This window comes from Chiloscyllium plagiosum, chromosome 22, assembly GCF_004010195.1.
Source record: "Chiloscyllium plagiosum isolate BGI_BamShark_2017 chromosome 22, ASM401019v2, whole genome shotgun sequence".
Lineage (NCBI taxonomy): Eukaryota > Metazoa > Chordata > Chondrichthyes > Orectolobiformes > Hemiscylliidae > Chiloscyllium > Chiloscyllium plagiosum.
The window spans coordinates 12020566-12037479 of NC_057731.1; the positions used below are offsets into that span (position 1 = coordinate 12020566).

The window sequence follows — 16914 nt, forward strand, 5'->3', positions numbered from 1 at the left end:
ATACTTAGCAACATCATGATGGTGGTCTGAAATGTCCAATATTTCAAAAGTAGGCTGCCACTGTAGCACTATCTCCAATCTTCACGTAATGGGAGGTACAGGCATTACCCCTTAAAGTGTTGATTCTACGTATCTCTGGCGTGGATACACCTCAGCATCCAAAGAACTGCGAAATTACAATCGACATTATCGATGATTAACATACATACACTGATTTACGAATAAGATGCACAAAATGGTTAACGAAAAATAGTGAAGATTTCAGAAGTGTCTGAGACACCACCTGTAATAATAGACAGATCAACCGGTACGGAAATTACTATTGCCGGCTCGATCAGAAACTGTAGTTTCACTTCCAACTTCAGTCCAAGGCAATTCCAACCGCCCTGAAGCTCAACATCAGTAAAAACTGTCATCGGAAGTCCGGGGGGGTACGGCGATTCCCAAAGAATGAGCAACAGGGGGTGGGGGAGAAGCAATTCTCAGCAATGTATCCCATTCGATGGTGTCAGTTGATCAAGGGCCAATGGATACATCGGCCTAAAAGACCGAGTAGGAGAGTTTGTTTGCAACATATGCCCAGACAGGTCGCTCCTTTACCAAGATGGCGAAAGACAGCCTCTCCTTGCCTCCTCCAAACCGCCTGAAGAACACCTCCAATTCAACCATTCGATGAAAAAGCGGATCAATAGGAGTCGGTTTCCATCCAAACGTGACGTTGTCCCCACACATTAACAGCGATCTGTAGGTAGCCTCGATGTTTTGATAGTGGGAGCAGCAGGGCTTGTCCTCGATGAATCGGGATGAAGGTAGTGAAGGGTCGGTTTCAGACTTCCTCCGTTCACGGGGCTTCGGGGGGGGGGGGGGGTGGGGGGGGGGGGGGGGGGGGGGGGGGGGGGGAGGGGGGGGGGGGGTTGGAGGAGGCTTAGTGAGTACCCTCGAGACGCAGCCGTTTAACGGCCGCCGCTCGCACTCTGCTCGCCACGCCCCCTCCCCGAGACCCGTCCCGCCTCCTCCGCCTCAACTGTGCGAGAGAGAAAAAAAATCATCGCAGGGGACACGTGACTGCCCGCAAATAGTGCCAGCACCAGCGCCAATGTTGTAATACTGATTTAATTCACTTCATATTCAAACCCTTCACCCCCCCCCCCCCCCCCCCAGCGCAACATGCCACTACACACTCTCAACCCTGACTGAGGCAGGAACACAACGGCCGGCCCTGAAATCCGAAGTCTGGCTTGGCAAAGGGTACAAGTCGATCCCTGAACAGCGGCTGCAAGGGGGACGAAGGAGGTGGAACGTTTGAGAGGAGAGAAGGCAGGGACTATATCTTAATAGGCGGAGGGTTACATACACACACTTACTCTCTGTCTCTGTGTCTCTCTCTCTCACTCATTCCCACTCGGGGCCATTGCGCTTTTTTTTCCCTGGGAAGCCATAATGGAAGCCTGAGAGTCCGGCGGCGGCCGTAGCAGCAGCTTTGGAGGGGGAGGGGAGGGGAGGGGGGGAAGAAGCTGGAGTCGGTGCCGTGGCCGGAGCCGGAGCTGGAGCTGGAGCCGTGGCCAGGGCCGGGGCCAGGGCCAGGGCGATCGGCCGAGAAAGAAAAAGGAAGGAAAGAAAGAGGAAAAAAAAAGAAAGAGGAGCAAGTGTGCGTGTGCTGGAGGGGAAGCTCGGCTTCCTGCTGACTTCTTCTGAGAAAATGATGCTTATAATTTTTTAATACGGATTGGATCCGGATCCCGGAGTGTGTGGATTATTATTTCTGACCGGAGAGCAGCCACGGATGTATTTTCTACAACGTGTAATTTATTGACAGCGGAGAGGGGGAAAAAGGAATCGACTTCTTCGGATTCTTTTGGGGGAAAAAAATCATTTTCTTTTTTACAGGAAGGCAGACAGATTTTTTCCCCCCCCTCCCTCCATTCCTCTGCCTCTCAGCTCCCCCCACCCCCCGACCGACGGTAACGGCGGCGGCGGCGGTGGAGGCGATCGTGGAAGAGGAGGGATAATCGCAACGAGAGGCGGTGAATGTGGCCGCCGTCTTACCCTCACCAACTCCTCCGGTTAAAGGGTTTTACTTTTTAACCCCCCCTTCCCTCCCCTCCCCTTGGATTATTGCCACCCGCAAACCCCCTTTTTCATTCCCTTCGATGGTCATCTGAAGAAGCCGAGGCAAACCCCCCCCCCCCCCCCCGCTTTCCTACTCCTTCGGAGGATATTAACGGAGTCGGGGGGAAAGGCAAGAGGTAGTTTGAAAGAGAGAGAGAGAGTGTGTGTGTTGTGGAACTGGGTGTTAGGCCCCTGTGTGACAGCAAGCCAGAAGGGAGCCAACAAAACCATTTCCACATCCACCACCACCTCCACCTCTCCCTTCAACCAGGATCGCACAGGCATGGCTTCGAGAATCAAAGAACTTGTCAGCAGGAACAAGAGAAGATACCAGGAAGACGGATTCGACTTGGACTTGACATGTATCCATTTTTCTTTTTGTAAGGTTGGGGGTGGGGAGGTGGTGGTGGTGGTGGAAGGTGGTTTGAAATATTGCGTCTTTCATATTGCTTTACTGAATCAAGGTTTGAATGGAGACGTGCAAAGACAATCCATGCAGCCTCTTCCACCCCCCCCCCTCCTCATCATATTAGATAAGTGAGAGGAGACCCTCTTGCAGAAACGGAGGGATATTACACAATTTTAACAAATTGATCATATTCAGTGTTGGAGTATAATTAAATTGAGTAACTCGCAAATGACTGCATTGAAATGTTGGGTGAGTTCCTTTTTTGTTTTTCTTAAGAAGTATGAGTAATTAGGTGTGCGGGCCTGGCATTATAAGTTGAATGTGTAATGTCATTGTATACATTGCTTTGTGGTACTGAAATACCTATTGTGCAGATCTATAGCTGCCATGCGTAGCCTCTGCAGGGGGGCATAAGTACTGTACAGAGTGCGATTAGGTCTTGGCCTACATTAGAATAGGTGAAGTTAATTGTGTGTCTTTGACTAAAATGTTTAATATCTCTTAAACAATTTTTAAATGTACGTTTATATGTTCAGTATTTTTGCACGATCTTGCGTATAATTAAAACTAATAACTTTGCAAGCATGAGGATGATTGCTTTTACGTTGCTACTATTGCAAATTACGAGTATTCTGGAGTTTAATTTTTACTTTGCATACAGTGAATCAGGTATCTCTGAATTGGGTAGTAGACTATGGTTGCATTTAAGAGCTCGTGACATTGTGGTTTTGATATATATCGTCACTAACAATGATTTAAAATCATTTGAAGTTGTATTTGCTTGACTTGAATGGATCTAGTGACTCGTAATTTTGCTGATCTTGCTATGATACCGTTGGCCTTCTAGTTTGGCAGTTTACTAGAAGGACGGAATACAGTAACGTGCAATAGGAATACTGTAACAAGCAGTTTATGGTGGTGATGTCATGGTGCATCAGTTTAAATTACAAGACGCAATGATCTTGTGCACTGCCACAGTTTGAAATAGCGTGTAATGTAGTTTGAATTTTCACTAGATTAGGATTAGCTGCAGTATGACTTTTTTTGTAAAATGGTTCGACGTTTAGAAGAAAAATGTACTGAAACTCCTGTATGTGGAATGTGACAGTTGCAGCTCAATACACTTGCATGTCCATTATGCACATGAGGCTAAATTGGATTGTGCCTTTTGATGAAACACAACTTATTCGTTCAGAATCCAATTTGTGTGTTTGTACAACTGAGTTTTCCACTGGTTGGCATGTTTTGTGTTGACATTTTGGTTAATCAATTTTGCTTGTTTTCACAGTTGCCTTTGCTCAGGTGTAAAACTTTGTGGTATTTGTATGCAAGACATTTGCATAATTTCAATTGAATATTTGGAGGCAGAGCTGCTGAGGTAACACTATTTTGTAAATAATGGCAACATAGCATTCAGGAATGATTTTCTTTAGTACTTGACTGATACTGTTTTAGGTTAATTATGACAATGTTTGCAAGAAACCCCTGTAACTCTGATCTACTGGACAGGAAAGTATATTAAAAATGCATTCAGTCAGTGCTCCTTGAATATAGTATGGCTGTTTTATATGTGATGAACTTTATAAATTGTTTGGGATTCATACAGTATATTATAATTCTACTTCAAATATAAATTGAGAAACCTGCTAACATTTGGAAAGCACTTTGAAACTTGACTCAAAAATGAAGCAAAACAAAGCTGTTAATGAAGTATGCTTCATTCACGTTTGAGCTCAAAGGGTAGCTGTTTTCATTTAACAAAAGTTAGGCTGGGGCTGTTTTCCCTGGAGTGTCGAAGGCTGAGGGGGCGACCTTAAGAGGTTTATAAAATCATGAGGGACATGGATAGGATATACAGACCAAGTCTTTTCTCCGGGGTGGGGGAGACCAGAACTCGAGGGTATCGGTTTAGGATGAGAGGGGAAAGATATAAAAGGGACCTAAAGGGCAACTTTTTCACTCGGAGGATTGTGTGCGTATGCAATGAGTTGCCAGAGGAAGTTGTGAAGGCTGGTACAATTGCAACATTTAAAAGACACTTGGATGGGCATATGAATAGGAAGGGTTTGGAGGGCTATGGGCCAATTGTTGACAAATAGGACTAGATTAGGTTGGGATACCTGGTTGGCACGGGCGAGTTAGACTGAAGGGTCTGTTTCTGTGCTGTACATCTCTGACTCAATGTCAATGCCACGCACATGCAGGAAGCATACACATGTTATACATTTTAATGTTGACCCTTAATCTGAGACTTTTTGAAATTTTAAGACTTACGTTTCAAATATTGCAGTTTTTTTGATTTTTCAATCCAATCTAGTTTTGGTTTTGTGTATTCACGGTTGGGATGAGCAGAAATATAAAATCTGGATAAAAATGAAATAAAAATTGGTATTCTTCAGTGAGTAGTAGTCACTATTAAGCTACAACATTTGTAATATTTACTTTGTATTGTATCCATTAATAAGTTGAAATCCATACTATACCCATGTTGGTAGACATTAAATGTGCTTTAAATTTCTGCTGCGACAGTTTAGATTACATGGTGCAATGGCTTTCACTTAAGTCATGCAATTCAGTCGTTGATGGCTGTCATCTATTGAGGATGTTCTAACACTGGTTAGATGAGGAACAAGACTTACTGTGTGCATGGTGTAAGTGATATGGGATATTTTATTTTGTTATAGGGCCTGTGTAAATGCAACTTGTACAATATCTGATTCAGCTTTGATTCTGTTCTTGTGTGATAGAGTGGTTCTGTAGTTAGCACTGTTGCTTCTGAGGCAGATTGTTGTCGATTGGGGTTCTACTAATAGGATTGGAATACAAAATTCTAAGCTGACATTTTGGTGTATTCCCATGTGAGTCCTGCATTGTTGGAAATTTTAGCATTTACTGTTTCATTCAAACTTCTTCCCATTATATTAAAATGTTTCCTGACGAATAATCCTTGAACTGTCTAAACTAAATACGCTAATTGATCATTTATCCCATTGCTCTTACTGAGATCTTGTTGTATAGGCAAATATCAGTGATTCTCCACATAAGTCACTGCTTTTTGTTACAGTGTAAGAAGTAATTAATTGTATTTGAAACAACTTGAGATGCTGTATTACTACCTTTGGATAATGTGTTAAGGCATCTATTTTGATTTGGCATTTGAACTTCTGTTTCCCAAAATGTAATATGTAATTTTCAGATAGTCCAAGATTACAAACAATTTCATTGGCATTTACATAAGGCAATGCAAAATTGAGACATTTGCAAAGAAAAATGTCCAAGGAGTTGAGAAAAAACCAGAAGTAGGAGATTAAGTTAGGAGTCCAGAAACTTAACTCAATTCAAGAATGTGTTACTATTTCAGAGGAATGAACCTAACATTTGGTGTGCATTGTAGATTGTGTATGTTATAGCAGTCATCAAAGTATGTTTACTTAGGTTAATTAGTTCTTTTTTAAGAAAATGAGTGTTTTCCTTAAGATTCTGTAGTTACTCAGGCACAGTGTCATAAAGTCAGAGTCACTCAGCATGGAAACAGACCCTTGGGTCCAGTTCTTCCATGCTCACCAGACATCCCAATCTGACCTAATACAGTTTGCCAGCATTTGGCCCATATCACTGCAAACACTTTTTATTCAAATACCTATCCATATGCCTTTTAATTGTATTTACTGTATACCATCTCCACCACTTCCTCTGGCAGCTCGTTCCATACACCCACCACCCTCTGCGTGAAAACGTTGCTCCTTAGGTTCATTTTATTACCTTTTCCCCCCTCACCTTAAACGTATGTTCTCTAATTCTGGACTTGCCCACCCTAAGAAAAACAGCTTGTCAATTCACTCAACTGTGCCCCTCATGATTTTACAAACCTCTGGAAGATCACCCTTCAGACTGCAATGCTCCAGGGGAAAAATCCCCAGCCTCTTCAGCCTCTCCCTATAACTCAAACCCTCAAGTCCTGGCAACATGCTTTAAATCTTCTCTGCACTCTCTCAAGTTTAACATCTTTCCTATAGAAGGGCAACCAGGATTAATAGCAGTATTCGAAATGTGGCCTCACCCAATGTTCTATATGTATTCTGACCAATGAAGGCAAGTGTGCCAAAAGCTGATTCTGCCAACCTGTCTACCTGTGACTTCACTTTTAAGGACTATGCACCTGAAACCCTAGGGGCCTACTATTAAGTCCTGCCCCAGTTTGTCTTACCAAAATGCAACACCTCACACTATTCTAAATTAAATTCCATCTACTAGTCTTTGACTCATTGGCCCACCCAATCAAGTTCCTGTCGAGAATCTTCACTGTCCACTGTGCCAATGTTGGTATTATTTGCAAACTTACCAAGCATACCTCCACTACTCACATCCGGATCATTTATACGCTTTGGCACCGATTGCTGTAATGGATTACTGCATGTAGTAGCTCATGAAGAATATCTGTGTTTTGCTCTGTTACGTGACACTTGTATTTAGATGCAATTCTTGTAGCTTGAGGATTTCTTCAATTATTGGATTTGTATGTGATCATCTTTCCTAAGCCAAAGCTATGTGGGGGATATTTTTAATGTCAGTCTGCTGACAGTGTGCAGCAATGAGGATCTGGCTTTGAATAATTTTTCTTCCTTCAGCCTCAGTGAATGTAGTATGTTTTTTCCCTCCCCCAAACTGGTTCATAGAATTACAGCTGACAGTCTGTTTTCATTGGATTGCTGCACCCAATTGCTGTTTGGGTTGCTGCACCCAATCATATGTGAGAGCTCACATATCTTTATGTTAATGCTCAAGATGCTCTGTCTGTAGTAAGTACTTGCTGCTTCTTTGATCAGCCAACTGAATGAAAATATAATAATTTTTCCATTGAAATAAATGTATTATCTGGAGCAAAGTTGAACACATCAAGTCAAACAATTGGAAGAAATTCTCAAGAATCTATCATTTTAATGGGACTATTGGAGTCACATCTGGAGTGATTTGTTATGTTATTGTGGTGAATTATTATTAATCCACCTGCAGCTAGCTGGTCATAGTAATATAAATTTAAATTGAGAGGTAAAATTTATAGGAACAGGTCTACATATCCCCATTGCATGGAACAGTATATTTGAAAGTTTGTGTGAGTACCTCTCTGGTTAGACTACACTTAAGTTCAGCTTTTGGCAACAAAATTTGCCGTTGTAAGATATCTTGCTTTTCTTCTTGGCATCCAGTTAAATATACTGACAACCCATGTTCATGAAGCTGAGCTGAGTTTAGAGATTTGACAAATGTTATCACTCATGAAACATGAATTGAAGTTTTAGTGAAATGAATTTGTTTGGTGGAAGACATTTTTTTGAATTGTAAAATAATAATGAAATAATCTAATTATAAAATCTTTGGGAAATTCAAATGTATAATTTTCTTCAACAAATTAACTTTTGTTTTGGCATCACTTATAAGTAACAAAAGGTAGAGTTGAAAAAAGCTGCAGTTTATGTCATGATTTAAAATTTGCATTGATTTGGATGAATACATTATAATATATTTTTGAAAAATACAGACAATTAAATCAAGCCTATCTTGTCCACACATGGCACACCTTCAATGCCAATCCTGGGAGGAGTAAAATAAGAACTATCGTGGCCAGTTTTGGCTATTAATACTTAATGAAATTTTACATTTGCCTGACAAAGGAATTCTTGCACCTTTTTGTAGGGCTGCAATGATTCTTTTTGATTATTATTTTTGTGAAATGCTTTCTGGTATCTTATCTAACTTTTATACAGTGTGTTTTTCTAGCTCTCCCATTCTTAATCTGCATTGATTTAAACCTTCCCTAATTCTTTGGACCATGTCTGAGTGAAAAAAGTCTGTTCCTTCAGCCCTGTTGTTGTTCAAATGTCTGATAATAAGGAATCATCACAGATGGCCTCCATCAGGATCATTTGGCCCTCGTGCCAACCTTCTTTAATCAGACTGTGCTGGCATAACGTCTTCCACATCCTCAGGATGCCCTAATGAGGTATATGAATTTTTTGTTGTATTCTAAGAATCATAGTAATTGTATTTTTTTTTTAAAAAAGTTAGCTTCCTGGATGTGGGTATCTGCTGCTCATGTTTATTGCCCATTCCATATGGTCTTTGAGAACATGGAGGTGCACTTCCTTCTTGAAACATTATACGTACTGCAGCATTTCTACATTTTTTTCAGAAGTGGTTTTGAAAGTGGTTTCATAATTTTGACCCAGTGATTATGATAGAACAATAATATTTTACCAAGTCGGGTTAAGCTTGGAGGGGAACAGTGGTATTCCTGCTTCTTGTCCTTATCCGTCAATACACTAGAGATCACAAGTGTTGCTTAAGAGGCCTTAATGAGTTGTATGATGAGTTGCACCTTGTGGATGCAAAACACTGCAGCTCTTCATGAGTGGTGGATGAATAGAGTGGACAACTTTGTACTGGACGGTGTTGAATGTCTTGAGAATCATTGGAGCTGTATTTAAAGTATGGAGAGTATTCCTTAACACTCCTAGTGCCATATAGATAATGGAAAGGCTTTGGGATGTCAGGAATTCAGCTATCTGCTACAGGAATAATCAGCCTTTGACCTACACTTGTTGTCACAATATTAATGCATCTGGTCCAGTTAATGTTTTGGTCAATGGCCTTAGGATTTAAGTGATAATTCTGTTAGGTGTGTAGGGGACATGAATAGATTCTCTTTTGAGATGGGCATTACCTGTTAATTTTGGCCTGAATGCCAGTATTGTTCAAGCTTTGCTGCAAAGAGGCTTGAACTACTTCCATTATCTGAGACGTTGTGAATGTACTGGATAAGTTTTAAATTGAAGGCAAGTTATTGAAGCAGATAAAGGTGTTTGGGCCTTAAACACTGCCACGAGCAATTCCTGCAGCAGTGACTGAGGCTGACGTTTTTAGGTTCCAACCACTACCACCATCTTTTGTACCAAGTGTATTGTAACAAAATTATTTTTCCATGTCCGCATTCTCATTGACTTCAGTAGTTTCAGGTTCATAATGCCTGAAACTGCCTGATGTCAAGGACAGCAACTTGGTCGCTGCACATCTGGAATTGAGCTTTCTACTCCATATTCGCACTATGGCTGAAATGAGGTCTGGAGTCAAGAGTTCCTGGTAGAACTCAAACTGAGCATCAGAGAAAAAATTATTGAAGAGTAAATGCTGTTCAATAGCATTGTTAATGACCTTGATAATCACATTGGTAATTGTTCTGTTGAGTTTGTAGACAGTACAGTCCCACAAATAGCAACATGGTTGTAATAGACAATTTATTTTACAAGCTATGATTTTTTTGGTGATAGATAGTTGTTTATGATTGCCTTCACTCTGTGAACAGCACAGTGGAACCTTTTACGTAGACTGAAAAGTTAGCATCTGCATAGACTTTGTGCTTAAGTCTCTGGAGTGGGAGTTGGATCCACTACCTACTGACTCGAGTAAGAGTGTGGCTGCAAGCCACTTCTGAAATCTGGATCCCTTTTCTGATCCAGAAACTCAAATTGAGTAATGAAGTATGATGTGTACACACTGAAATTAGCCAAAACACAATTGTCATGCCAAAATGATTGTTGTCAGACATGTTGAGTTCTATAATCAATATCACATCACATCTGATTGACTTCAGCAGTGGGTCTCCTGAAAATTGATTAACTTCATTTTTGCTAATGAATGCCAGGCTTATCTTTTAGTTTGAAGGTAGTATAACAAGTGATTTAGAGAGTAGTTTCAAAATTGTTGATGGACATTTTTGGAACTTGTTGGGCTCTGAATCCACAGAGATTGCAGATGGAGATGAGAACCAGTTTGAAGAAAAGAAAATTAAAAGGAAACCAAACATACTTCACATGTTTAATGACAGCACCCAGCTAAGTAGCGATGCCTACCATGATGCTTTCTGAAACTTGCTGATTAGTAATGATTATGTACGATCCATCCTTTTCTGCATGGCACAGATTCCGACACAAAAGCTTTTTAGAGGGGTGAATACACAAAATGATGCTCAAAACATTCTAAGGTTTTATGAAATGGGAAGACAATCTTACTAGTCTCTTGTGGAAGATAAAATTTTGCAAAGTTGTCATTACGTGTCTGATACCCTCTGAGTATCTGGGCCTGTTTGCACTTATTGTGATATAAATAAAATAACTTATTCTGACAGAATTTGGTAGTTCGTGGCCTACGTATTTTTTTTAAAGAGTCCAGTTTTCTTTGGGGTCATCTAGTAAAGAGCAGGTGTAGGGGAAAATGCATCAAGTTTCAAAATTGTTTTAGTAGTTACAGCTGTATCTATGAAGAGGGGCTGGATAAGTTCAGATTTGCTTTCTTTGGAACAGAGAAGGTTGAGGGAGGACCTGATAAAGAGGTGTATATAATTGAGGGGCACGGATAGGGTGGATGGAAAGCAGCTCTTCCCCTTAGTTGAAGGGTCTGTAACAAGGGAACATAATTTTAAGGTGGAAGGAAGGAGGTTTAGAGAGGATTTAAGATAAACCTTTTTCACCCAGTGGGTGGTGGGATCTGGAATGTCGGGCCTGTGAGGGTAGATGAGGCAGGTAACCTCAAATCACAGAATGTACAGCACAGAAACAAACCCTTCAGTCTAACTAGTCCATGCTGACCTGATATCCTTGTTGTCCCATTTTCGCCTCCAGTTGAAGCAGAATGCTCAGACACACAGTATAGTTTTACCTCCTTTGTCTTTATTCCGGGCTCTGGAGGAAGAGACAATGATTGCCCATGTGCACGGGGATATGAGTTTTTGGTCTTCTCTGGAACAACAGTTTCTTAATGAATTATACAGTTATTTACAAGGAGGAGCATCCAGACAAGGCAACGTACATACTGATTGGGTGACCAGGACAATCAGTGAACGTCAATAGTAAAGATTAAGCCATGTGGTGTTACACAATGAATATCTTTCACCTTATTAACTGACTTTACATACTGAGTGCTTCTTCATCTTGTTAAATGGCTCTACATAATGAATGCTTTTCCACCTTCTTAACCCAATACCCTTGCCTCCAGCACCTCGTGCAAGCTCTTATCTGATCTGAGTCATGCTCAGCTGAACCTCTTGTTTCATAAAACTCAAAACTTAACTCTTTCCCTACCTGTACACATTCTTATCCTAAATTAATTAGTCCCATTTGCGAGCACCCTTCCTATTCATATACCCATGTAGAAATCTTTTATAGACCCTTTGAAGTTTCACAACATCCTTCCTGTAGGAGGGAGACCAGAATTGCACATAGTATTCTAAAAGTGGCCTAACCAATGTCCTGTGCAGCGGCAACATGACCTCCCAACCCATTAATTCAATGCACTGGCCAATAAAGGAAAGCAGACCAAATGCCTTTTTTACTATCCTATCCATCGACAGCAATTTTAAGGAACTATGAACTTGCACTCCAAGATTTCTTTGTTCAGCAACACTGCCCATGACCTTACTGTTAATTGTGTATGTCTTGCCCTGAATTGTCTTTCCAAAAGGATGTTATTGGTTAGAGTACTGAGCATAGGAATTAGGCGGTCATGTTGCGGCTGTATAGGACGTTGGTTCGGCCACTTGGAATATTGCATGCAATTCTCGGCTTCTTCCTATTGGAAGGATGTTTAAAACTTGTAAATCTTTTCTGAACACTTTCAAGGATGTTGCCAGGGTTAGAGGATTTGAGCTACAGGGAGAGGCTGAATAGGCTGGGGCTGTTTTCCCTGGAGCGTCTGAGCCTGAGGGGTGACCTTATGGAGGTTTATAAGATCATGAGGCGTATGGATAAGATAAATAGACAAAGTCTTTTCCCTGGGGTGGGGGAGTCCAGAACTAGAGGGCATAGGTTTAGGGTGGGAGGGAAAAGATATAAAAGGGATCTAAGGAGCAACTTTTTGATGCAGAGGATGGTGTGTGTATGGAATGAGCTGCCAGAGGAAGTGGTGGAGGCTGGTACAGGTGCAACATTTTAAAAGGCATCTGGATGGGTGTATGACTAGGAAGGGTTGGAGTGATATGGGCCAGGTGCAGGCAAATGCGACTCGATTAGGTTGGGATATCTGGTCGGCATGGACAAGTTGGACGAAGGGTCTGTTTCTGTGACTCTACTTGGATGTTCGTTTAATGTCATGACATTCAAGGCTGTGGGCTGAGTAGTGAAAAGTGGGGCCAGTATAGATTTAACATAGTTTTGGCAGCACAGACTAAATGGGCATCTTCTGTACTGCATGATTCATTAATTCTAATTTCACTAAGTGTAACCTTTTTGTGCTACTTTCAGTAAAAGGGATATCTTGGATTGTATTTACCTTTCTAAAACCAAAATGTTCATAGGCTTTCCATGTGATTGGATTGTGGTTCATGACTGTCCATGGACTTACTAGGTATCCTCCTGAAGTGGAGAGACCTCCTGGCTGTTTACAGTTGGCTTGTGATGAAGAATACAGTTGTGCAAAAAAAATGTTAACCGTTTATTCGATTGATCTGTTAAATAGGTTTTGATTGCAATAGTATTTTATGTATGACAGTTGATTTCTGTTGATTGTTTCCTGTGTGTTCCACTGATAACAAGAGTAGCAAACAAACCTGTATTTCGAGCATTCTCGGCAAGCTGGAATCATTGGCTACTCATGAGTGCCCTGCTCTTTTACTTCTGTAAAACACATGCTTTGGATTACATTAAATGCTATTCTTTTTGTAGTTGTGACAAAGCACTTCATGAAGCTGTAAACTGTAGATTTGTTTCGGAGATTAGGTTATGGGCTATGTAGCAAGTTAGGTACTATAATTTGTCAATAATGCATCCTGGAGTCTTTTGCTGTTACTTTTATAAGCTTTGTTCAAAATTTTTAATAAAATTTAATTTTTACTAACATGTTACTATTATAATTAGCTCTGACTTCAAACAAGTTAAGACAGGGTTCACACTAATTCCATGGGATTTAACCAGGATTTCATATTCTTGAAGGAATTAGTATGTTTCTTTTGATTAGAATAAAGCATGTGGCTGCATGCACTTTAGCAAGGCTTTTGATAATGTCCCTTGTAGCAGACTGTTCATGAAGGTAAGACCCCGTGGATCCACCATGCTTTGGATTCCTAAATTGGCTGAGAGGCAAGAAGCAGAGGGATGTTCCTGGGACTGGAAATCTGTTTCCCGTAGATTCTGCAGGGCTTGGTACTGGGGCCCTTTCTATTTGTGGTGTACATTAATCATTTGGACTTAAATATAGGTGGCATGATCAAGATGTTTGCAGATGACACAAATTGATAGAGTGGTAATAGTAAGCTGTAAACTGCAGGAGGATATCAATGAGCTGGTCAGATGGACAAATCAGTAGTAAATGGAATTCAAATAAAAAGATATGAGACAAAGCACTTTGGAGGGCTAACAAGACAGTCGGCATGGACTGGTTGGACCGAAGGGTCTGTTTCCATGCTGTACATCTCTATGACTCTATAATAGCATCCTAGAAATCAGAGTGTGTGTAAAGATCCCTGAAAGTAGAAGGATTGGTAGACGAGATGGTCAGGAACAAATACTTTCTTTTGCCAAACAAAGCATAGAATGCAAGAGCAGGGAGCTTTTGCCAGAACACTACAAAATGCAGTTTAAACTACAACTGGATACTGCATGCAGTTCTCATCACCACGTCACAGGAAAGATATGATTCAATTAAGGGGGTGCAGAGGAGATTTACCAGAAGGCTGCCTGAGCTGAGGAAATCTTGACTGTGAAGAAAGATTGGATTTGTTGAAGTTGTTTCCCTTGGAGCAGCTAAGGTTGAGCAGGGAACTGTGGGAGGTGCTTAAGACTGAGGGGCATTGATAGGGTGAATAAGAAGAAACTTTCATTAGTGGAGGGATCATTAACCAGGTGGCATAGATTTAAAATGTAGAAGACTAATAGGGGAGTTGAGAAGTAATTTCACCCAGAGGTTGGTGGGAGTCTAGAACTTGCTGCCTGAAGGGGTGGATGAGGCTTGTAAAAGGTATTTATTTGCATTGCCATAGCCTCCAGCCTATAGACCAAGAGTTGGAAAATGGGATTAAGTGGTTCAGTGGTCTCTAAAACAGATCTCTGATTCTTGACTTTACTACCACCCTTCATTCCCTTACCACATTAATTTCATTGCCCATCCATGTTCCTTTGCTGTATTCATGTGGCTGGAGAGAAATTCATGCTGTTAACAGCCTTTGCAAGTCTTTTGCATTCTGTCTCACTTCAGTCATGATGGACTACCATTGCAGGGCAAAATAAGTTTTGTAGTGGCAATATGAAAAAAAGAAATATACTAGGAACAAATATAAAGCCTGTACATGGGAGACTTTTCAGCCCATCATGCTCTTGCAAACTCTCTGCAAGGGCAGCTCCTGCTCCTCTGCCTGTATTCTATGATTTTTTTTCCTTCAGCTGCTTTTGTAATAGATCTGTGTGGGACAAAGAAAAATTATAGGGAATACCATGTTCCACGTCCATATTCCAAACAATGCAAGCTGTCTAGTCACCCCAGAAACATAGTGACCACAAGTGACATCCCCATGTCTCCATTATTAAATGCAGCCAACAACTTTCTGAATGGTCAGAAGTGAAGATAACGAAGTCGACCTGCAGCATGAGCAGTGGCAGAGTGATTTTATAAACTACAAGGTAAAGCAATAATGATTAATAATTAATCTGGACCATCTAAAAGGAAATCAAAGATGTACCATTTCCACATGGATTGGGAAAATTAACTGCTGTTCCTAGCTGTAAAAGATGAGAGCATTTGCCTTATGTCTCTAGTATATATTGATAATTAAAAGAATGACCCCACACATCACAAAGTAAATCAGAAGATGGCCTTCCCTTGAACAGCATGGTTCGGACAAAGTAGGTTCATGAGCTGACTGCATTTTGAAAGCTCAGCAGTTTTTCTTTCATACATTTGCAGCAGTCGGTAAGGCCTGCAGCAAAGCATCATTTTGTGTTTGCTATCTTCCGGCAACACACACAAAGTCATTCACAGATGACAAAGTAATTAAAGAAGCAGTGATTAGGACAGCTGATTCTTTATTCAGTAACTTTAAGAGCAAATAAGAAATAAAAATGGCAATCCAGAGCATGTCACTCGGTGCTTCTGCAGTAGCAAGATTAATGGAATCTTTGCTTGAACCATCTTTCAGCAATTGCAGCAAGACCTGAAGGACTCTGAATACTTCTCACTGCATGTTGTTGAATCCATTGCCATGACCATCATGGTCAACTGATTGCATTTGTGTGCATATTTTTTAAGAATGTAATTAAAGAGGATCTTTTGACACTTTTTCTCCTTAAAGGGAGAAAAAAGGGAGAGGATTTCTAGAATGAATTCAAAAGTTATGTGCTTGAGGAAAACATTCCAATCAAGAAACTATTTTCCATCCCAACTGATGATGCACCAGCCAGGCTTGGTGCAAATGTGGATTTTATTGCATTTTGCAAAAATGATCCTAATTTTCCCTCTTTTTGTCAATTATCACTGTGTATAATCCACCATCAAATATATACTTGTAAAGTTATGAACATTTCTTGTGTAACGAACGTTAAGTTTGTCAACTCGATTCGAGCAAAAGTCCTTCAGTACTGTTTGTTTAAGTTATTAACAAGCTCTGCTGCCTCTAGTGAACTAATCTTCTAAGCTGATGTGATGTTGTTAAGTCGAGGGAAAACTCTGCAAAGAAATTTAAGTCTGATGCCTGAAATCATCATCATCCATAAGTGAAGGAATCAAGTACGTCGTGAGCTGTCAGACATTGTGTGGTTGCTCAATTTCAGGTTCCTCCAATCCTGGCAACATCCTTGTAAATCTTTTCTGAACCCTTTCAAGTTTCACAACATCTTTCCGATAGGAAAGAGACCAGAATTGCATGAAATATTCCAATAGTGTCCTGCACAGCCGCAACATGACCTCCCAACTCCTATACTCAGTACTCTGACCAATAAAGGAAAGCATACCAAACGCTTCCTTCAATATGCTATCTACCTGTGTCTCTACTTTGAAGGAGCTATGAACCTGCACTCTAAGGTCTCTCTGTTCAGGAACACTCCCGAGGACCTTAGCATTGAGTGTATAAGTCCTGCTAAGATTTGCTTTCCAAATGCAGCACCTCTCATTTATCTAAATTAAACTCTCATCTGCGACTTCTCAGCCCATTGGCCCATCTGATCAAGATCCCATTGTAATCTGCGGTAACCTTCTTTGCTGTCCACAACATCTCCTGGCACAAATGATCATAATTGTCTCAAATGCATTCTTTCAAGTAGACCTTCGTGGTTTGGCTACCAAATTACATCAGATGTTGAGCTTTGATGAAGGGTCAGTTAGACTCAAAAAGTCAGCTCTTTTCTCTCCTTACACATGCT

The 16914-nt window shown here is 40.8% G+C and overlaps 1 protein-coding gene across 1 annotated transcript in view; it reads left to right on the plus strand.

Annotated features, from left to right (window-relative positions):
• The first annotated feature begins 1468 nt into the window (after positions 1-1468).
• Positions 1469-16914, plus strand: part of ptenb (phosphatase and tensin homolog B) — a 154961-nt gene continuing 139515 nt past the window's right edge. The window contains exon 1 of the mRNA XM_043712395.1: positions 1469-2471. Within this exon, the coding sequence (XP_043568330.1) occupies positions 2393-2471 (79 nt within the window). The 5' untranslated portion in view covers positions 1469-2392. The remainder of the gene's footprint in view (positions 2472-16914) is intronic.